At 43.4% G+C, this 22,500-nt stretch overlaps 1 protein-coding gene across 1 annotated transcript in view; it reads left to right on the top strand.

The window, feature by feature from the left end:
* caskin1 (CASK interacting protein 1) overlaps positions 1 to 22,500 on the top strand; it is an 84,512-nt gene that overhangs the window by 52,300 nt on the left and 9,712 nt on the right. Inside the window, exons 5-20 of the mRNA XM_063904820.1 lie at positions 576 to 671; positions 941 to 1,071; positions 1,276 to 1,384; positions 1,578 to 1,686; positions 2,458 to 2,552; positions 3,430 to 3,547; positions 6,579 to 6,824; positions 12,081 to 12,185; positions 13,040 to 13,155; positions 15,004 to 15,085; positions 15,865 to 15,968; positions 18,011 to 18,121; positions 20,752 to 20,853; positions 21,080 to 21,218; positions 21,493 to 21,627; positions 21,774 to 22,381. Of these exons, the coding sequence (XP_063760890.1) occupies positions 576 to 671; positions 941 to 1,071; positions 1,276 to 1,384; positions 1,578 to 1,686; positions 2,458 to 2,552; positions 3,430 to 3,547; positions 6,579 to 6,824; positions 12,081 to 12,185; positions 13,040 to 13,155; positions 15,004 to 15,085; positions 15,865 to 15,968; positions 18,011 to 18,121; positions 20,752 to 20,853; positions 21,080 to 21,218; positions 21,493 to 21,627; positions 21,774 to 22,381 (2,406 nt within the window). The remainder of the gene's footprint in view (positions 1 to 575; positions 672 to 940; positions 1,072 to 1,275; positions 1,385 to 1,577; positions 1,687 to 2,457; positions 2,553 to 3,429; positions 3,548 to 6,578; positions 6,825 to 12,080; positions 12,186 to 13,039; positions 13,156 to 15,003; positions 15,086 to 15,864; positions 15,969 to 18,010; positions 18,122 to 20,751; positions 20,854 to 21,079; positions 21,219 to 21,492; positions 21,628 to 21,773; positions 22,382 to 22,500) is intronic.

Below are 22,500 nucleotides of genomic sequence, written 5' to 3'. Positions count from 1 at the left end.
ACGGCACGCATTCTCTGTGGCATCGTTTCCACGAGCTTCTGCAACGTCTCAACATTTATTTCTGTCTTGCATTATTTTTTGATCTTGTATTGATGACGGGAGATTCTGACCACTGCACAAAGTCTCTCCAGCACATCCCAAAGATTCTCCATCGGGTTCAGGTCTGGACTCTGTGGGGGCCTCATGCTCCCTGAACCACCCTCTCACAATCTGAGCCCGATGGATCTTGGAACATGCCCGTGCCATCAGGGAAGAAGAGATCCATGGATGGAATAACCTGGTCCTTCAGTATATTCAGGGAGTCAGCTGACCTCATTCTTTGGGCACATTGCTGAACCTAGACCAGACCAACTGCAGCCCCCCCCAGATCATAGCACTGCCCCCCCAGGCTGTGACCTTTGTTTTGGCCGGGCAGTGTATAACAACGATTGATATAAAAAATACAGTGGTGCAAAGTAATGATGCTAATGCTGAGCTGCTTGTTTCCAAATATTCTGCTTCATGCTCTTTGGATTTTGCATTTCGATTAAATGTCTATTTTTTGCAGACCTAATATCTGTTGTTTGTTCCTGCAGTCGGAGATGCTGCTGCAGCATCAGTCCAACCCGTGCATCGTGGACAACGCCGGGAAAACTCCTCTGGACCTGGCCTGTGAGTTCGGCAGAGTCGGGGTAAGAACTTACTTCAAGTACTTTACTAAAACACAATTTAGAGGTTCTTGTACTTTCCATTTTATGCTCCTTTATACTTCTGCTCCACCACCGTTTGGAAGCCAATATGTTTCACTTTTTCCTCTAACTGACAGCTTTTTACTGATCCAGATTATTAGCTAATACTTTGGTATTTGTGTGTGTGTGTGTGTGTGTGTGTGTGTGTGTGTGTGTGTGTGTGTGTGTGTGTGTGTGTGTGTGTGTGTGTGTGTGTGTGTGTGTGTGTGTAGGTGGTGCAGTTGTTGCTCTCCAGTAACATGTGTGCTGCTCTGCTGGAGCCCAAAAAAGGCGACACCACCGACCCCAACGGGACGTCTCCTCTCCACCTGGCCGCCAAGAACGGACACATAGACATCATCAGGTACACACAGACACACACACACACACACACACACACACACACACACACACACACACACACACACACACACACACACACACACACGTAGTACTGTTTATACATTCATTTTATCTCTCTCTCTCTTTCCTATATCTCATCTCTGCATCCTTATCCGTCTCCTTCTGTTTCCTCTCCTCTTCCTCCTCTTCGTCCTCTTCCTCTCAGACTTCTGATCCAGGCCGGTATCGACATCAACCGGCAGACGAAGGCAGGAACGGCCCTGCACGAAGCAGCTCTCTGTGGGAAGACCGAGGCTGTGAGACTCCTGCTGGAAGTAAGAGGAACTTTACTCCACACTTCATACATTTACTCAAGTACTGAGACAAACTATTCAGAAACTTTACTTGAGTTTCTCCATTTTATTCTACTTTATACCTCTACTCCACTGCATTCATGTGACAGCAGCTCTGAGGACGTTACATAACAGGATACACGTCAACACACCTGTTCTGTTTCCCCGTCCACAGAGCGGGATAAACGCTGCAGTCAGGAACACGTACAGCCAGACCGCTCTGGACATCGTTTACCAGTTCACTGCAACACAGGCCAGCAGAGAGATCAAGCAGCTGCTGAGAGGTGAGGTGGGGGGGGGGGGGGGGGAGGATGGATGATAGATGGTTGGATGATAGATGGATGGATGGATGGATAGATGGATAGATGGATGGATGATAGATGGATGGATGGATGGATGGATGGATGGATGATAGATGGATGGATGGATGGATGGATGATAGATGGATGGATGAATGGATGGATGGATGGATGATAGATGGATGGATGGATGGATGGATGGATGGATGGATGGATGGATGATAGATGGATGGATGGATGGATGGATGGATGGATGGATGGATGGATGGATGGATGGATGGATGGATGGATGGATGGATGGATGGATGGATGGATGGATGGATGGATGGATGGCAGAAATGCCAAGCAATACCTTAAACTCGTGCTTCCGAAATACCTCTTTAATGAAATGATATTACCCAGAAAGATCTAATGATGAGAGTGTTGTGAAAGTAAAGAGCTTCTCCGCAGCTGGAACTGTTTATTTGCACATGGTGAAGACGCCACCATGTGAACTATAATAACGTAGAGGTTCTGTAATGTTAAGGGGTGAAGGTAAATATCAGAGCTATGATGGACGATTTCTTTAATTGGGAATGTAATAAATGAAGATCCTACTGTTCTGATTGCATGACAAGTAATAACGTTCAATGCATAAGGTTGCATGTTCTTCATACTATGACCACCACATATCTGGCCTTGCCTGCAGCAGAGCAGTGCGTCACCGTGTGTTGAAATGTCACCTCTGTATTATGGCAGTATCTCTCTGCGTCTCAGATGCTTCAGCGGCTCTTCAGGTTCGAGCTCTGAAGGATTACTGCAACAACTACGACCTGACCAGCCTCAACATCAAAGCAGGAGACGTCATCACGGTAGCACACACACACACACACACACACACACACACACACACACACACACACACACACACACACACACACACACACACACACACACACACACACACACACAAGCTGCTTAAATGTTGTTTAAATTACACATTTTCAGTAGGGAAAATCACTTTTTGTCCAAACTGTTGTTAACAGCTCTACTTCAGGCTCATAGTTCTTAGATAATCAGATAACAGATGCATCGCTTGGTTGATCTGTTATAAGGGAGTTAGAGAGTTGTAGCTCCTAGTTCGGGGAGAAGACTAATGAATATGCAACAATGAGTTTTCCTCATTCACTACAAATGTGTTTTACAGAAACATGCACTCGCTTTCGAAGTGCAGGCTACCCACCACATGCATATTCATGAGCATTTATGCAGCCTTTGGGGCGCTTATTACTGTAATGAGGGAGCCCAGCAGCGCCTCGGGGTCTGAATTAATAATTTGGCTTCGTTTTTGTCTGACACCAGGAATTTTTGGATGGCTCTGAATGCAGTTTTGTATTTGGGTTTCAAATCATCTGTGGTTTCTTTTGAGGCTTTGTAGCAGTGGTTGATGAAGTACTTAGACCTCTTACTTATGTAAAAGTAGCAATGGTACATTATTCAAATGCTCTTTAACAAGCAAAAGTCCTGTTTGCAAAACCCATTTAACTTAAAGAACAATTGGCTTCCAAAGTTGTGCTGGAGTAGAAGCATAAATGATCACAAATTGGAAATACTCTGGTTAAGTACAAGCATGAACTTCAGTCCTTGAACCTCCACCACTGCTTTTAGTAACATTTGTGATGCTTTAAATATTGTTTTGAATATTGTTTTACAGTGAGAAATCAAACTGAGTATTATCCGGTTGTTCAGGTTTTGGAGCAGCACCCTGACGGACGCTGGAAAGGTTGCATCCATGACAACCGAACAGGAAATGACAGAGTGGGCTACTTCCCTTCCACCATGGTGGAGGTCATCAGCAAGCGCACAGGTGTGTGTTTGAACTTCCATGTGTGTGTGTGTGTGTGTGTGTGTGTGTGTGTGTGTGTGTGTGTGTGTGTGTGTGTTTGTGTGTGTGTGTGTGTGTGTGTGTGTGTGTGTGTGTGTGTGTGTGTGTGTGTGTTGGAGTTAATTAAAATGGTGACCAGTATGAAAAGCCAAGGAATACATGACACACACGTACTGGAACTAAACACAGAAGAAGAGAGAGCTATAAGAAGCAGAAGATGATGAATGATGATGACTGATTACTGTTCTAGCATCCACCATAAACCCTCGAAAAATACACTTACATCTAATGAATTCACCTCCCTTGATTAACGCAGCAGCTCATCCACCAGATTTCTACCAGTTGTAAATGACCTGTAAAGTTATGATAATACAGCCATCCAAATTATCCTTGTCTTGCATAGATTGACATGAGAAGTCTGAAACTGTTCTCATGTCTGCACCATCATTGTGAAGCTAGTTAGCTTAGCCTAGCACAAATATTGGAAACAATTGAGTGGTTTAATGGAGCTTTTGGCACAGTCTTACCTTAGATAATAGTGCTAATACTACTTAACACCAGTTTAACAACTACATGTGTTGATTTAAAAGACCTGGAAACTGTAAAGTTATTGCAGGGTTTAAAGAAGTTGTAATGTTATTTCACTAAGGCTAATGCAGCTAGCTTTACTTTTTGAACATGCTACCAAAGAGTTACAGTAAACCTTTCAGCCAGGCAGTTTAATGAACATATAATAGGAAATAGCTGAACATTTTGTGTGGCTGAGATAGCCATAAGGACACTGACACTGCTCTTAGCTTTGAAGGAAGCTGCCGCTAGCAGATGGTTAGCTTAGCTTAGTGCTGTAAATAGACACAGCTAGCTTGTCTCTGTGCATAAATACAATCCATCAACTAGCAGCTCAAAGATGAATAATTAAACTCATGTTTGTTCAAGTCGGACAGTCCAATGTTGTTTAGCTAGGCTAGCTTCTGTTTCTAGTGTGTGTGTTAGGCTAAGTTAACCAGCAGCAGTATGCTCACTAGCCTACAATCCCCAAATGTTGAAAGGGTTACAAGTATTAAGTATACCATATTTTGGTGTTACCTTAGAGGTAAGATGGCCAGCTGATGTGTCAGTCCCCTAACACTACTTTAACCTCCTTTATTTATGGTGAGATCTTCAGAGCACATACACATCCATCCTGTCATCGTGTCACTCAGGTGTTATAACTGTGTATTGCTGTCTGTCTGTCTGTCTGTAGGTTTGGTATTTCTATCTGTCTGTCCATCTGTCTGTCTGCCTGTCTCTCTGTTACTGTCTGCTTTATCACAACAGCCATATGATCACCATTTCTGCTCATCAATTATCAGTCTTTATCTCTTGTATTTAATGTTTAGTCCATTTAACTCCACGGCTCTGCCAGAAGATGCTGTTGTGTCTGCATTTGTCCTCACACGCACACACACACACACACACACACACATACACATGGCAGCTGTGGGTAGAGCAGGAAACAGTTGGAGCTCCGCCATGCTGAGTAATTACTGCTGAGGCACACACACACAAACACACACACACACACACACACACACACACACACACACACACACACACACACACACACACACACACACACACACACACACACACACACACACACACACACACACATAGACACACACACTGTGGGCTACAGCAGCTGTCTTAGCAAGAGGTTTCATTGACTCGACTGTTTTTCATCCATTTGAATTATTCTTTTCCATTCTTCATGTTCTTCTAAATGTTCTAAACATCTCATTTCCTCAAAAAGAATCACGATACCCCATTAAAGCTAGATGGAAATATGAACTAAATACTTTTAAATGTTTGTATGTTGCAGCAGTTGCCACAATAATTTGGACAATAACCAGATAGTTTTATTAAATGAATACTAAAAATCCAGTGCTACCTTTGGACTCTGAAGGAAAGCAGTTTTTCTTCCATACCTCCGGCTTGAACGAAGAATGAAATGAATTGAAATGAAGTTAATCATTACTATGTTCAATCAACAGTCAAAACATCCCTTTAAAAAGCCTCACACAACTCAGGTGGGCAATTTGGCAGCCGGCATCCAAAGAGTGAGCACTGTGGAATCAGAATGGGTTTTATTCCCACGTAGGTTTACACATACACGAGGAATTTGGTTTGGTACGTGTGGTGCATACTGAGACACACAAAACAATAGGACTGTTATAACACCTACTTTAAAATAATATTTTAAGACTTTTATTACAATGAACAATACGAGTAATGAAGAGTTCAGAAATCAATCACTCTCCTGGCTAGCTCGTCAATTTTTTCGGGTTAAAATAGAAAATTGTCACACGAGTAAATCTTCACCTCGGCGGGATGGTTTCAGATTCCTATCCAACACAATCAATTAAACAGATACAACTCCCAAATGAGACGCACTTCACTTATATTACACACTAGCCTTTGTTGGTTGGGTTTCGACACAAGGCGTGAGATCGGGTGGGAGAACCAGCCATGTGCTTCTGTTTGTTGCACACGGGCCTTTGTTTGTGGGCCGGTTGGATCCAAAGAGACTTTTTTCTGAAGTTGTTCAGAATAATCGGCCATTGTTCAATAGCATAGCATGGTTGTTGTATGCTACTAGCTAATGACGTGCATCTGAATGGATCTATTTGTCATTAGTTGTTTCCCATCTCGCAGAATAAGACACTCATCTCCTCTTCCTCCATCCGTCACTCTAACCCCTCCATACATGTCATTTCTACAACGGCCACATTTGATTGTCGACTCCCTCATCCGACTCTTCCTCTCCCACCTTTTCATTTATTTGTTTAAGTTTTGTAACCTCAGCCTTTGTTTTTAATTTCTCTCCCCCTCCCCTTCTCTCTTACATGTAACTCTCTGTTCTGTCGTCTGTTGGCGGGTGGTTCACTGTCGGCTGGTTGTGTGTGTGTGTGTGTGTGTGTGTGTGTGTGTGTGTGTGTGTGTGTGTGTGTCGTCGCGCTGGGTGTTATTTTAGGTTTGGCCAGCACAGTCATTTGCACTCAACAGTTTCAAAAGATACCGCTGGTTCCTCCGGCGACGGTTGCCCCTGCCAACGCGGTAGTCAACGGCAACGACACCACGTTCCATCAGATCCATATCCTGCCTCCACCGCCTCCTCCTCCACCACATTCCCATCAGCCACTGCTTCCACTTTTCACTTCCTTTGGCTATAGCAAGTCGCCCGTGACAAGCCCACAGGGAGAAACCCCCACTGCCCCAGGTACACGCCCCCTTTTCTCATTATTTGTGTTATTATTCTTCTTATGATTCTTCTTATATTTATTATGATTATCAAAGCTTCAAGGGATGCTTTTCTCTGCCCACATGCACACAACTCCAGTTCTGATTGGTCACGTGAGATTCGAATTGATGATTCAAATGCAGTTTTAAAAAGGCATCCTTTGAAGTTTTCTGTTGTGGACATTATTTATGGACCTTTCTGTGTTGCTCATACTGTATACCTTTTATTTTTCTGTTGTTGCTGTTCTCATCTCCACAACTAAGAGCCACTTTCAGACAGTAGTGTAAAATGTGTACTGCTAATGTATCATAGATTAAGAGCTTATACTTAATGGATATGCTAACATGCTCATTTGTATTAAGTATTAAAGACACAGTTATGTAGGTCTTGTGTTTGGTCATCACATATATCTTTACCCTACAGCTTAACTATGGGATAGAAACTGTAGTGTTGTTTCAGTAAAGCTAATGTTGCTAGCTTCAATTTTTGAAAATACTGCTAAAGAGAAACTGAATGTTGTTCAACTCTGTAATACAAACTAGGAAACAGAAGCACACTGAGAATGTAGAATATTTTCTAAGAAAGGCTATTTATGATTAGCTTTTTTTTGCTAAGGTTAGAAGGAGATCATTACTAATCTTAGCTTTGTAGAGAAGCTTCCGCGAGTAGACGTTAGCTTATCACTGAAACATCTCATTTAGCTCTATGCATAGGTAATACATCTATCTAGGGTAGCATCTGTCTTCACTAATCTTAGCGTTGCAGTTAAGCTGCTGCTCTTACACAGTTTGCTTAGCTTCCAAACTTCATACAATCTTTAGCCTCTAAGATTGACACTGATCTTAGTTTTGTACAGAAGCTTCTGCTAGTAGAAGAAGAAGAGAAGATTCAACTTTTATTGTCATTGCACAGAGTACAAGTACTAGGACAACGAAATGCGGTCTCTGCATTTGACCCATCCTAGTGTTAGGAGCAGTGGGCTGCCATTATGTACGGCGCCCGGGGAGCAGTGTAGGTAACCAGTGTCTTGCTCAGGGACACCACGGTGGCACTTGGTCTTTCGGGGACTTGAACTGGTGACCTTCCAGTTCCCAGGCCAAGCCCCCATGGACTTCGCCACCACCGCCCTGGACTTCGCCACCACCGCCCTAGTAGACTGTTAGCTTAGCTTAGCACTGAAACTAGAAACATCTAGCTTGGCTCTATGCATAGGTAATACATTTCCATAAACTACACGTTGTTAAGCTAGGTTAGCATCGGTTTTCACTTCTCTTATCTTTGCAATGAAGCTGCCGCTAGTAGACGTTAGCTTAGCTTCCAAACTTAATACAATCTCTAGCCTCTAAAGCTCAACAGTAAATTCAATTTGTAGATAAACTTAAATGTGTGTAGTGAAGTATAGCGGCTCTCAACAACTCGCCATTCTTTATAAATGGGTAGTATTTGACATTTGGATCCACCCAATTGAAGAATCTATAAATACCAATGCTAGTGAGGAAGGATAGATAGTCCATTTTACCACAGACCTCTGTTCACCTCATTTAGTTTGTGTCTTATTTAACTGTCTTTTCTTTTATCCTTATTTTTCCTTCATCTTCCTCTTCGTTCGTTCCTCTTCCTCCCGTACATCTCCAGTAACTTTCACCAAGATAATCCTGCAAGTTTCTTAATCCCAGACATCACACACAACCCTCTCCTGACCAGACTGTGTGTTTTTTTGTTCCGTCCCGCCTCGTCCTGCGTGTTACTGTCTGATCATTTTGACACCACTTATCCACCTTGCACTTTCGATGTGTGTGTGAGAGTGTGTGTGTTGGTGGTGAAGGGTAGGAATAGTTACAGTATGTAAGAACTTCTATCAAACACCCAACGAGTCTTAGCTAAATTGTCTTCATTTTTTCAGGGAAAGATTGCCATTTAATATGTTTAAAATCAGAGGTAAAGTTGGAGATTTTGAACCTTTATGACATTAACCGGTGATATTTTCTTTTCAGCTAAGAAATTCAGAATGTAGTTCATTTAAAATGTTAAATGACAAGTGTTTTAAGAGACCTATAAATATATATTGTTAGAAAGGTGTGTCACATGGGATGTTTTGCAGGTAAGGTTTAAACTGACTGTATAGTTTTTTGCTCTGTGAAAGGGAAACTTTACCGCACACCTTTTTGTTTCCTCCAAGAGAATAAACCCCGAAACATATCAAAGCAGGAATGAGTCCTAAACATAGCAAAATTAGCACTTCATGTTCCCTAGTCCGAAAGCGGTGGAGACGTGAAGTCATGTGACCGTACTGTAGTTCCTTTATAGCCCAACATTAGCCGCCTTTAGCTTAGCGGTGGAGACGTGAAGTCATGTGACCGTGCTGTAGTTCCTTTATAGCCCAACATTAGCCGCCTTTAGCTTAGCGGTGGTGACGTGAAGTCATGTGACCGTGCTGTAGTTCCTTTATAGCCCAACATTAGCCGCCTTTAGCTTAGCGGTGGTGACCTGAAGTCATGTGACCGTGCTGTAGTTCCTTTATAGCCCAACGTTAGCCTTCTTTAGCTTAGCGGTGGAGACGTGAAGTCATGTGACCGTACTGTAGTTCCTTTATAGCCCAACATTAGCCGCCTTTAGCTTAGCGGTGGAGACGTGAAGTCATGTGACCGTGCTGTAGTTCCTTTATAGCCCAACATTAGCCGCCTTTAGCTTAGCGGTGGTGACGTGAAGTCATGTGACCGTGCTGTAGTTCCTTTATAGCCCAACGTTAGCCTTCTTTAGCTTAGTGGGGGAGACGTGAAGTCATGTGACCGTGCTGTAGTTCCTTTATAGCCCAACATTAGCCTCCTTTAGCTTAGTGGGGGAGACGTGAAGTCATGTGACCGTGCTGTAGTTCCCCTATAGCCTAACGTTAGCATTTTACTTCAGAAATCATACATCTGTGTTAATATGTGGAGATTATCCTGCTGAACTGAACGTTTGCTTGACTCAGAGATTACTCATCAGTCCTTTGTTTCTCTTGGAGGGATTCAAAATGTGCACAAAAAGGAGCTGCAGAATCACATGAAAGCAAATGGAACTTTTTGATGTGTTTGTTTCTCTGGAGCACTGTTTGCCACACATATAAACCATTTATAATTGAGATGGTTATAATGGTTTATGACACTCTCCAAATGCACTACAGCAGCCCCATTCTGATAAGACTTACATATATAATGCAACACATATTATATATGTATGTGTTTGTACATTATGGCATATATATGTGTTTATACACACAGATATTCACGTTATGGATTTATTTATGTACTATGGGTATATAAATGTTTTCATATATATATATGCTGTATTTTCTCTGTGTATAACTGTGTGTGTGTGTGTGTGTGTGTGTGTGTGTTGTGAGTATGGAAGTGTGGTGTGTAAGTTAGTTTGAAATATCCTTTAAAAAAACCTTCCTTATGCGCCTTTAATCCCGTCTCTTTATGACCCCTCTGTATTACGGTGTTTTTTGCAGATGAGTTTGAGTTTATCTAATCAACCCCTCTTCACCCTCCGTCCAAAAATATAATTACAACAGCAGCAATCTGCGGAAGCAATTAGAAGGGTCCGTTGTTGAAATGAAGTTTGCTTAATTTATTTGTTAAGGGCAGAAGTGAGAGAAGTACTCAGGTCTTGTACTTGAGTAAAGTAGAAGTACTCAGCTCTTGTACTTGAGTAAAGTAGAAGTACTCAGATCTTGTACTTGAGTAAAGTAGAAGTACTCAGGTCTTGTACTTGAGTAAAAGTAGAAGTACTCACATCTTGTACTTGAGTAAAGTAGAAGTACTCACATCTTGTTCTTGAGTAAAGTAGAAGTACTCAGATCTTGTACTTGAGTAAAGTAGAAGTACTCACATCTTGTTCTTGAGTAAAGTAGAAGTACTCAGGTCTTGTTCTTGAGTAAAGTAGAAGTACTCAGATCTTGTACTTGAGTAAAGTAGAAGTACTCAGACCTTGTACTTGAGTAAAGTAGAAGTACTCAGATCTTGTACTTGAGTAAAGTAGAAGTACTCAGATCTTGTACTTGAGTAAAGTAGAAGTACTCAGACCTTGTACTTGAGTAAAGTAGAAGTACTCAGCTCTTGTACTTGAGTAAAAGTAGAAGTACTCACATCTTGTACTTGAGTAAAGTAGAAGTACTCACATCTTGTTCTTGAGTAAAGTAGAAGTACTCAGATCTTGTACTTGAGTATAGTAGAAGTACTCAGATCTTGTACTTGAGTAAAGTAGAAGTACTCAGATCTTGTATTTGAGTAAAGTAGAAGTACTCAGGTCTTGTACTTGAGTAAAGTAGAAGTACTCAGATCTAGTACTTGAGTAAAGTAGAAGTACTCAGATCTTGTACTTGAGTAAAGTAGAAGTACTCAGATCTTGTACTTGAGTAAAGTAGAAGTACTCAGATCTTGTACTTGAGTATAGTAGAAGTACTCAGATCTTGTACTTGAGTAAAGTAGAAGTACTCAGATCTTGTACTTGAGTAAAGTAGAAGTACTCAGATCTTGTACTTGAGTAAAGTAGAAGTACTCAGGTCTTGTACTTGAGTAAAGTAGAAGTACTCAGGTCTTGTACTTGAGTAAAGTAGAAGTACCAGAGTGTAGGAATACTCTGTCACAGTAAAAGTATTCTAAATGTTCCTCCAGTGAAAGTAGAAAGTACTCTCCTCTAAATGTACTTAAAGTAGCGACAGTAAAAGTAGTCATTGTCTGATTGGTCCATTTCAGAATAATATCTCTGATATGTTTTATAATGATTGATCATTAAAGTGTTCTCAGAGCTGGTAAAGGTGCAGCTAGTTTGAATGGCTTTGTATACTGCAGGGTAGCTGCTGGATTTACTGCAGGTGAACTACAGTCTGATTTAAGGGAGATTATATTTACCATCATTAATCCTAATCTGCCTAGCAACTAAAGGGATTAAATACATGTACTGGAGGAAAAGTACACAGTAGCATACGGTCAATTGAAGCTCAGCTAATTTAGTTTATCAGGGATTTATATATCTGATATCAGTCGCTACACAGATCTTAAAGGAGATTCTATATCGGACTTACCAGGTACAATCACAAACAAAAACACACCTCCAAACAGCTTGTTCAGTTGCCCAAAAGTTAGCAAATGTTCTGCTTTAAATGCTAATAGCTGATAGCTAAGGGATAGCATTTCTTCCAAGGCCAGTTTAGGGTCGGTTAGCGGCTAACCGTGGTGTTCTGTGTTGAAGGTTGTCGCGGCTCAGAGGCAAGTCCTCACAGCTCCCCCACCACGTCCTGCGGGCCCCATGGAGGCTCCAACGAAGAGATCTGGGTTCTGCGCAAACCCGTGGCAGGTAACTAAGCCGCGCTGCGCTGAGCCCTCAACCCCGACTCCTTAAACTCCGACCAGGGGTCAAACAGTATCTGACGGCTGTTCAAAACACACTTTTCTGGGCAACACTGCTTTGCAAGTGTGTATCTATGGTTTTATAAGAGTGGGAACCCAATCATGCATCCATTCCTTTAAGCTACACGATGTTTGAAGGCTTTCAGATACTCTTTGACCCGCTCCTGCTTCCATCTGTAGCTTAGCTGAACTCAGAAGCCTTATGTTTAGGACTGCAGGCATCAGTCTGTGTGTCTGTCCAACAGAGTGCATGGAGACGTTTCAGTGTGAGAGAGAAGCAAACAATGTAGGGAGAAAACGTGTGTGTGTGTGTGTGTGTGTGTGTGTGTGTGTGTGTGTGTGTGTGTGGATGCAAAAGGTTTGTCTTGTTTACTCCACTTCCTGTGTTTGTTGCTCAGTCGTCCGTCACCCTGTCCGTCCGTCAATTCGACTACATGCTGCCCAGTGCATTTCAAAGGAGAGTCACACCTGTTACCACGTTGCTTTGGATATCAGCTAAACCACTCGATGTGTGTGTGTGTGTGTGTGTGTGTGTGTGTGTGTGTGTGTGTGTGTGTGTGTGTGTGTGTGTGTGTGTGTGTGTGTGTGTGTGTGTGTGTGTGTGTGTGTGTGCATCCATCTGTTTGTTGCATGTGTGCATTTGTTTGCACAATATCTATACATATTGTTCGGGTGGTTGCATGCATGTGTGTGTGTGTGTGTGTGTGTGTGTGTGTGTGTGTGTGTGTGTGTGTGTGTTTGTGTGTGTGTGTGTGTGTGTGTGTGTGTGTGTGTTTGTGTGTGTGTGTGTGTGTGTTGCAGGTGGAGACCGCAGCAGTTTGGGCAGTTCTGGCAGTGTGACCAGTGTGCGGTCGTCGGGCAGCGGTCAGAGCGCCAGCAGCGCTCACGTCATGCATGCACAGGCCGAGGGGGTGAAGGTACGACACAAACATTCTACCCTATAATGATGTGTGTGTGAGTGTTTACATTACAAATAAGGACAAATGCATTGATTCAATCTTTCATTTATTGTATGTGATGCCTCTCTGATGGAGTCCAGATTGGGGGACACTCTGATCATTATCTCCAGAAAAGCATGTGATAAAGAATACTCTGACCCCTTTGGAGAACATCACATTTTCATTTTTGGAAGTCACTAAAAATCAAGAAAAATAACTAATTAGCAATAAAATGTGTTCAGCCAACCTTAAAAAACATCAACACATGTGTAAGCAGTGAGGAAGGGCTTCTCTTGTCCCGGCTTTTAGGGGCTTGAATTCCTCTAATATGTTCGTAGTGTGTTGTTTGTTTTTCCAAGAGGTGCAGAAATACAAATCTTGTGATCGATTTTCTGTCTAATCTTCATTATATATAATATACTGATAATACTAACTCTTTCCATGGATCATATCACTCCAGTTCTTCCACGACTCCATTGGCTCCGCGTTAAATACCGCATCGACTTTAACATGTTGCTCCTCACCTTCAAGGCCCTTCACACTCTTGCACCTCCATATCTCTCTGAACTCCTCCACACCCACACTCCCTCTCGTGCTCTCCGGTCCTCCTCTGCCTTCCAACTCACTGCACCTTCTGCCCGCTTGACCACCATGGGGTCAAGAGCCTTAAGACACTCGGCCCCCCGTCTCTGGAACTCTCTCCCACAACACATCCGCAATATGGACTCACTCTCAACCTTCAAATCCTGCCTGAAAACCCACCTTTTTAAACCGGCCTGTTCTGTCCCAGAATGACTCTAAACTGATTGTTGTTTTAAGTCTTTGTTTTTTAACTCTGGAATTACTGTTTGACCTTTGTTTTTAACTATGCCCTGTAAGGTGTCCTTGAGAGCTTTGAAAGGCGCCCATAAATAAAAGGAATTATTATGATTACTTTGACGTTCGGAGCACTTTTTAGATTAGATACTTTAGCGATCCCAAAAGGGGAAATGTTTACGTTGCAGCAGCACAAAACAAAACAAGGCATAGCACATCATTAGAAATGAAATAGTAGAAATAAACCATTGTAAAATGTAAACATCTCAACATAGAAATAGAAATGAACCGGCGTTTGAGAGTGAAGAAAAAAAGTAAAGTTGAAGATAAAAAAATCTATAAACTGACAAATAATAAATGAGGGTACTAAAATACAGTGTATATACACCAACATGAATAAAATCAACATTATAACATTATTGATTTTAACAGATTCTTTTCAATACTTGCTTCTTTCAGTCTGGTCACAAATGTTTTCGAAGGGTTTGTTGTTGTTGGACTAATTTCGTGCCATAGGAGGATGAAGTGCATCAATACCCCGTGTTTAAATTGACCACAAACCCTCATAGCATTAATCATAGCCATAGGAAAACATACATTCATGTAACATAACTCAATTTCACCAATATATGATATAAACCTTTCTGTTTCGACTGACTGTGGAGTTAAACTCTCAAACTCTTATCCTGTTTACTAATTAGGGGAATGGTTCAGCGTCTTGTGGCCAGAAAGAATATTACAACAACAAACTTTTGCTTTGACCTGTTATAAAGAGAGACAACTCTCAGGGCTTTCTTGTAAATACCAACCTGAGAATTAAAATAAATAAGGGTTCTTCAAGCAGGATATTTATCATAGCTCCAAAAACTAAAAGCTGATCATATATTGTGTTGACAGATGGTTTTGATTCCCCCATGTGATCAGATAAAGCAACTGATTGCAGATTCCCTGCAGCCAGGTGTGTGTTGCTGCATGCCGGTTGATATGGATGCATGTGTCGTGTGTTTGCAGCTCCTCGCCACCGTGCTGTCGCAGTCGGCCAAAGCTAAGGAGCATCTGATGGAGCAGTCCAAGTCTGTGGACCAGCCTGCAGGTAGGGCAACATCACACTGAAAACACACTCCTGCTTTTAGAATGGAACTTATGTATAAGTTAGTAAGTATTATTAAAATATGAATTAAATGTACTGGAGTAATCCATGTGGAAAAACCTTTGCATAAATATAAAAAGACCCCCCAAAATTTCCATATTGTTTGCATGTTGTTGAAAGATGGCACAGAGTTGTTCCTTGTAATCAGCTGAGTGATGGGTTGTCTACTCGTTCACCTGTTCCTTATTAACCGTTGGCTGTGAGATCATTTATGTAGTGAACGTAGTGGAAAATAAGCCTAACGTTGCATGAAAATATTCAATATTAAAGTACAAGTAGCTCATATTGGCACTTGTTAACGTACTGAGTTATATCCCACAGCTGCTGTTTCACTGAGTTCACCCACACTAAGTTTACAGATGAAACCACAACTTGAATTTACTTTGTTAAAATTGGTGATAAGAAGCGTAGAAAACCAAGAACAAGACAGAAAAAACGAGAGTCGTGCCGAGGAAACTACGGGTCTGTGGATATGATACACACTCAGATCTTGGCTGGTGTGGCAGACAGATGGCCAAGGCAGCGGATGTAGGAGGAAGTGTGTGATTGGTTGAGAAGGTTTGTTATGTCCTCGAAAGCAGGAATCTGATTGGTCCCTAATCACATAGATGAGGCAGATTGTAGCCAGTGGTGGGGGAGAGTAGGGGTCAACTCTTATCATCCATCAGATGTTTACTGTGATAGCACGACAGCCTGACTCTGACCAATGGCGTTTCTCCCAGCAGTCTCATCTCGGACACCGAGCCAACCGGGTTGTCCGCTCCACGAAGCGCCGCCTTACGACGCCACGGCAACCAGGAAGGGGGAGGGGCCAGGCGAGGGGAAGGTAGGACAGTCCAAGAGTCTCAGATTCAGTCCTTCTCTCTCTCCTCTTTCATACGAGGCAATCAGCATCAACACTTAACGGCAGCATGATGAGAATGTAGCTCAAACAGAACCCTATCACACACTCTCACACACACACACACACACACACACACACACACACACACACATACACTCTCACACACACACACACAGACACTCACACACACACCAAGATGTCCCAGCGGTTTCTCTCGCAGCTGGCCTCGTCCGTGCTGCGAGTGTTCGGGTGCAGCCATGACACGGTGAGTGTGTGAATGAAATATCTCCGGCAGTTAATCTGTGAACGAGGGATTGTGTGTGTGTGTGTGTGTGTGTGTGTGTGTGTGTGTGTGTGTCCTTATCTTGTTTGCCTGCTACCTGCCATCCATTGTTTTTCACTCCTTTTAGTTGCAGCTTCTCCTCTTCCATCGCAGCATCTTTACTTCCTTTGCAGAGATAAATGTCTCTCTATTGATGGTTGGCAGGTGCGCCTCAGGCTGGCATGGTTCTAGATATCTGTGTGTGTGTGTGTGTGTGTGTGTGTGTGTGTGTGTGTGTGTGTGTGTGGGGTATGTGTTATGGCAGGTTCCCAGCAGTGTGCATGTCGTGGGTGGACTAGCTCGGCACAAGAGGTGTGAAATCTGAGCTTACACCATGTACAGTAAGCTGTTATTTACTGTAGAGTGTGTGTGTGTGTGTGTGTGTGTGTGTGTGTGTGTGTGTGTGTGTGTGTGTGTGTGTGTGTGTGTGTGTGTAACATTTGCGTGGGACAACATTTAGGTTCACGTATCATTGTATAATAACTTCATCCGTGATAAACCAATGAGCATATTTAAATAGCAGGTGGTTGTCGTGTGCATCGTTAGCCTACTGTGTGTGTGTGTGTGTGTGTGTGTGTGTGTGTGTGTGTGTGGGTGTGTGGGTGTGTGTGTGCTGCCATGTAAGCCATGTTCTCATGGCCATCTGTTAGCAAGAGTCCTGATTCCTCAGCATCGATGGTATTGAAGACCCTGAAAGATGGGAGGGAACACGATCAGCTTAAATCAGGGGTGTCCAAACCTTTTTCACCGAGGGCCACAAACACAAATATACGGAGAGCTGGGTCACTCTAGAGGTGAGTACTGCCTCATAAGTTAAGTTACAAGTTAGCAAAACAAATCAAATGTAGGTGAATAATGCGCAATACTTAAAAATGCTTTAAGGAAAACTACATCCCGTCTGTCTTTAGGGGTGGATTTATTCTGTTGCAGCTCATTCCTTAAAACAGGAGCCTCAGAGTGCTGATAATCAGAGTAAATATTCAAAATGGCCTGCGGGCCGCAGTTTGGCCCCCGGGCCGTAGTTTGGACACCCCCTAGCTTACAAGGACAGTGTGGAGGGCTGGGTTAGGGTTAAGGTTAGCAGGATGGAGAGAGGCAGAAAGGATGCAGGACTCTTACAAGAAGCAGAGTGGTGGGGAAGGAGTCATGCAGAGGTTTTATAGCAGGACATTGCATCAAATCAACAACTAGAACCAGCTCCGGGTCTCTGTGACCCACAGGACACTTCTTCAATTAGAGCCACTACTGGTGGAAGGACTTTAACCCAAGTGTAAACATGGTTAACGTTGGGGAACATTGAGAGTTTGATTTGGTTGTTGAAACGACTTAGGTTTAGAAAAAGATCATGAGCAGTGTCTCAATTGGGATACATCCCTTAGTACCCTGTGAACCCTGCTGCCCTGCCCTCACAGGAACGGAGGATCGATTATTTGAGTAGCATTTGATACTGTGAGCAGGGCCTTCCTGCCTCCTAACTTTAGCCTGGTTTTCCCTACAGGGCCAAGCAGGACTATTTCAATGACCCTATCGGCATCTTTATTATGGTCCATGAAAGTATTTGTCTTGGTGTTATAAGTGACTCCTGCACTTGTTAACTCGTGGCCCCTGATGGCCCTACTTGGCCCTGTTGAGAGAATAGAGGCCGTTGTAAAGCAAACTCGGAGCCAATGACAGCATCCCCCCCCTGTCTTCTCTCCCGTAGAGCTCAGAGGCCGTTGTCCAATGGCTGAGCGACTTTCAGCTGCAGGTCTACGCTCCAAACTTCCTGTCCGCGGGCTATGACTTGCCCACCATTAGCCGAATGACCCCGGAGGTAAGGCATCTGACCCCCGACCCCCAGAGAGGCACCTGCAAGGACCACAATGAGAACGAGTCTGCACGACTTTGAATTGTGCTGTCCTTGATGTTCCCGAGATGCATGTACACCATTTCCTATAGAACGTTCATTAAGAGCAGCAAGAAACCACGATCCCTTTCCCCCATCTGTAAACATTACACCCTTCACCTGGTCTCTCTAAGATAGTGAGAAGTTCTGGGTCCAACAACCGGACGTTACAAAAATGAGTTGAGATGTAAAAGTAGAAGTTGGGAAACATTTAAAACACTGAGTGGAAAAAACATGAAAAGAAAATGAACCTTTTTAACGGAATCTAACTCTCAGCAAAAAAGCTATGAATTGTATCGTCGAAAAAAATAATATGGAAATCCTAGTCGTTGAAATGAATTATGAGTTAAAGCAGTATACATGAGATATATGGACGACAGTTTCAGGTATACCGTACGGTAAACATCATAATAAAAATGAGATTTTTCCCCATGAAGGTTCAAACACCGTGCAGTTGAGTCTCTTGGCTCTCATCAACTGAAAAATGTCTGATTTTAGATGAATAAAAAAACCATAAATATACAGACATTTGCTGTGCGATCTGCCTAGCAACAGTTACCTAACTTATAAAAGTCATCACACAGAACATTAGCTGCCTTTAGCTTAGCAATGGCGATGTGTAAGAGGTCAATGGATTTTCTGAATGTGATTTTGGTTGTTAGCCTGAATCAGAAGAGATTTTAATTCTACGACTTAAAATACGTGGGGGATTGAAACTGAGGTAGGTTGCTAACAAGAGTCTAAATGAGACGACTAAACGTCATCACGGCCAACATTAGCCTCATTTAGCTTAGCGGTGGTGACGTGAAGTCATGTGACCGTGCTGTAGTTCCTTTATAGCCCAACATTAGCCTCCTTTAGCTTAGCGGTGGAGACGTGAAGTCATGTGACCGTGCTGTAGTTCCTTTATAGCCCAACATTAGCCTCCTTTAGCTTAGCGGTGGAGACGTGAAGTCATGTGACCGTGCTGTAGTTCCTTTATAGCCCAACATTAGACTCCTTTAGCTTAGCGGTGGAGACGTGAAGTCATGTGACCGTGCTGTAGTTCCTTTATAGCCCAACATTAGCCTCCTTTAGCTTAGCGGTGGAGACGTGAAGTCATGTGACCGTGCTGTAGTTCCTTTACAGCCCAACATTAGCCGCCTTTAGCTTAGCGGTGGAGACGTGAAGTCATGTGACCGTGCTGTAGTTCCTTTATAGCCCAACATTAGCCGCCTTTAGCTTAGCGGTGGAGACGTGAAGTCATGTGACCGTGCTGTAGTTCCTTTATAGCCCAACATTAGCCGCCTTTAGCTTAGCGGTGGAGACGTGAAGTCATGTGACCGTGCTGTAGTTCCTTTATAGCCCAACATTAGCCGCCTTTAGCTTAGCAGTGGAGACGTGAAGTCATGTGACGTGTCAGTATCAGAAACGTTGTGTAACACAGATTATTTTCTGCAATAATCCAAAATCACATGGAGGAATCCCATTGACTTTTTTCTGCCCCTTGCGATGCTACTCTCAGGATCCACTACAGAAATACATCATCCCTGCACTACTCTTTAAAAATAGCTCAACATACGCACACCACCTCCTGACCCCCCTATCACCTCCCACACTGCCTGTTCTAAAATAACGATACGAATGCTCTCTGCCTCGCTCACCTACATGCAAATAATTTATAGTCTATATAAATTATTTGCACATGTACTTACACTCCGGGGCTGTGCATGCTGAATGGTTCAGAGCCGAGCTGACTTTAAGAGGCTATTGTTAATAAAAGATATGTCGTAGTAATCCTGCCTATTCTACCGTGTGTTTGGATTGCATCTGCATATAACTTATTCAGCGCTGTGTGTGTGTCTGTGTGTGTGTGTGTGTGTGTGTGTGTGTGTGTGTGTGGGAGTGTTACGTTTGTCCATGTATGTTTGTAAAAGTGTGTTCTCGTGTTTACACCTCAAGAAATACACAGAAACAAATGTAAATAAGACAACAACAAGGTGATGTTTTTGTTCATTAACTCAAGTTCTAAATAAATCTGCACATTTTCCTTTTTAATTCCCTTATTTTTGGGGGGCTTTTTGCCTTTAATGGGATAGGACAGCGGAGAGTGACCGGAAAGTGGGAGAGAGAGTCGGGGTGGGATCCGGAAAGGACCACGGGTCGGGAATCGAACCCGGGTCGCCGGCGTACGGTGCAGGTGCCCCAGCCAGTTGCGCCACGGCCGGGGCCTTTAATTCACTTATTGTGGAGAAATAATGAGAATAAAGCTCTGAATTTAAAGGATATTATGGAGCGGATTCTTTCCAGATGCTTCCTTTTCGCTGCAGACAGTCGCTTTGCTTTTTCTTTTTAGCATTTTGCATTTCTGCTCTATTTTCAACCGAGGCTTTCATCAGATGTCACGCTGACACCGTTTCTTTGTGTTGCAAGTTTTTCCTCTAAGTGTGTGTGTGTGTGTGTGTGTCTGCTGGAGTGTTGGGGAGATTGTAATTCAGTGTGTGTAGAAAAAAGCCTGAACATGCCACGACTGTACCTTACTTGTATCTGTGTGTGTGTGTGTGTGTGTGTGTGTGTAGGATCTGACGGCTATTGGAATAACCAAACCAGGCCACAGAAAGAAGATGACTTCAGAGATTAACAAACTGAGTGTCAATGAGTGGCTGCCTGAGCACAAGCCTGTGAGTACGACCCAACACAAAAAACACCTTGTGGCACTTCCTGTCTTTATGTTTTCCCGCCTACACACACACACACACACACACACACACACACACACACACACACACACACACACACACACGCAGAACAAACAGAATGTGCAAATAATGAGCGAGCTTTATTAAGACTAAAGCTAAGGCGGGTTTCTAGCGTGAGGGTCACCGAGTGTTTCTGCTGTTCCTTCAGGCCAACCTGGGAGAGTGGCTGTCTGCCATCGGGCTGAGCCAGTACCACCAGGTGTTGGTGCAGAACGGATACGAGAATATCGAGTTCATCACTGACATCACCTGGGAGGACCTGCAGGAAATAGGCATCATCAAACTGGGTAAGACTTTCCTTTGAAATCAGGACGTATGCAGAGGATTTTAAAGTATGACAGCAACTTGCAAGCATACCTATTAAAGGTGAATAATTCACCGTATGCTACTCTGCAATTGCTTTTGGCCTTCATGTGTGCTCTTGTAGCTGGGTGAAGATCTGTATATATGCAGTGTATTAATAATAATGTGGAATTTGGCATTTATTTTGTTAAATTAGCCAATTTATATGTAAAGTTATAGGGGTGATCGTCATTGAAATGCTGTTATTATTGTCTTTAGGCCACCAGAAGAAGCTGATGCTGGCGGTGAAGCGTCTGGCTGAATTGCAGCGCGGTTCAGATGGTCGGGGGAAGAAGCCACCGCCAATCACACAGCAGCAGGAAGTGATGTCGATAGACAGCCCGCCTCCAGACGGTGAGCTAACAGATTTTGTTATTTTGGGGGTTAAGTATTCCTTCAATAAGGTTAAGCTTGAATCTACTGTAGTACCTTCATGCCCTGTCTTTTTAAAATTCCTATTCATCTAATTCTTTCCATTTGATTCGTTCACTTTCTCTCAGAGCTCATGTCTCCAAAGATGAGCACCTTCCAGGACAGCGAGTTGAGCCCCGAGCTGCAGAACGCCATCATGACTCAGCCAGGGCAGGAAGTCAAAGCTCAGCGAACACGAAGCAAAGACCACGAGGAGGTTCTGACTGGAGGAGGAGGAGGAGGAGGAGGAGGAGGAGGAGGAGGAGGAGGAGGAGGTGTTGGACCACCACCGAAGAAGGAGGCTCGGACAATGAGGCAGCAGAGCAGCCAGGGAAGTCGAGGCAGCGTCTCCTCTCAAGGCAAACACCGTCACTCCCACTCCCACTCCCAGCCTGCGCCTCCCTACACGCCTCCCCACACCCCCACCAAGACTAGGACCTCCTCTTCGTCCTCCTCCACCTCCTCCGTCCAGAGCACAGCTTCCCCGCAGACCAAACACAAGCCAACGCCTCAGTTAATCCAGGGGGAGAGACCCCAGTCGCCTCGCTCAAACCCCCCTCAGTCTCCAACCCAACGGGGGCCTCCGTTAACCCACATCCCCACCCAGCAACAACAGCAGCCTCAAATCCAGATGCAGAACCAGGCACACCCTCAGCACCCCCCACAGAGCCAGGGGATGGAGGTAACAAAGCAAAGAGCTAGATTTTGATATGTCTATTCAACCCGTAAAAAGAAACATTCCTAGTTAAACGTTTAGCTTGCAAACGATGCAAGTGAAGGAATTCAATAAGTGCTTTTGAGTCTGAAATGTGCTTT

Source organism: Eleginops maclovinus, chromosome 16, assembly GCF_036324505.1.
Source record: "Eleginops maclovinus isolate JMC-PN-2008 ecotype Puerto Natales chromosome 16, JC_Emac_rtc_rv5, whole genome shotgun sequence".
Classification (NCBI taxonomy): domain Eukaryota; kingdom Metazoa; phylum Chordata; class Actinopteri; order Perciformes; family Eleginopidae; genus Eleginops; species Eleginops maclovinus.
The sequence above is the reverse complement of the archived record's forward strand: the minus strand, read 5'-3'. Positions and strand labels throughout refer to the sequence as shown.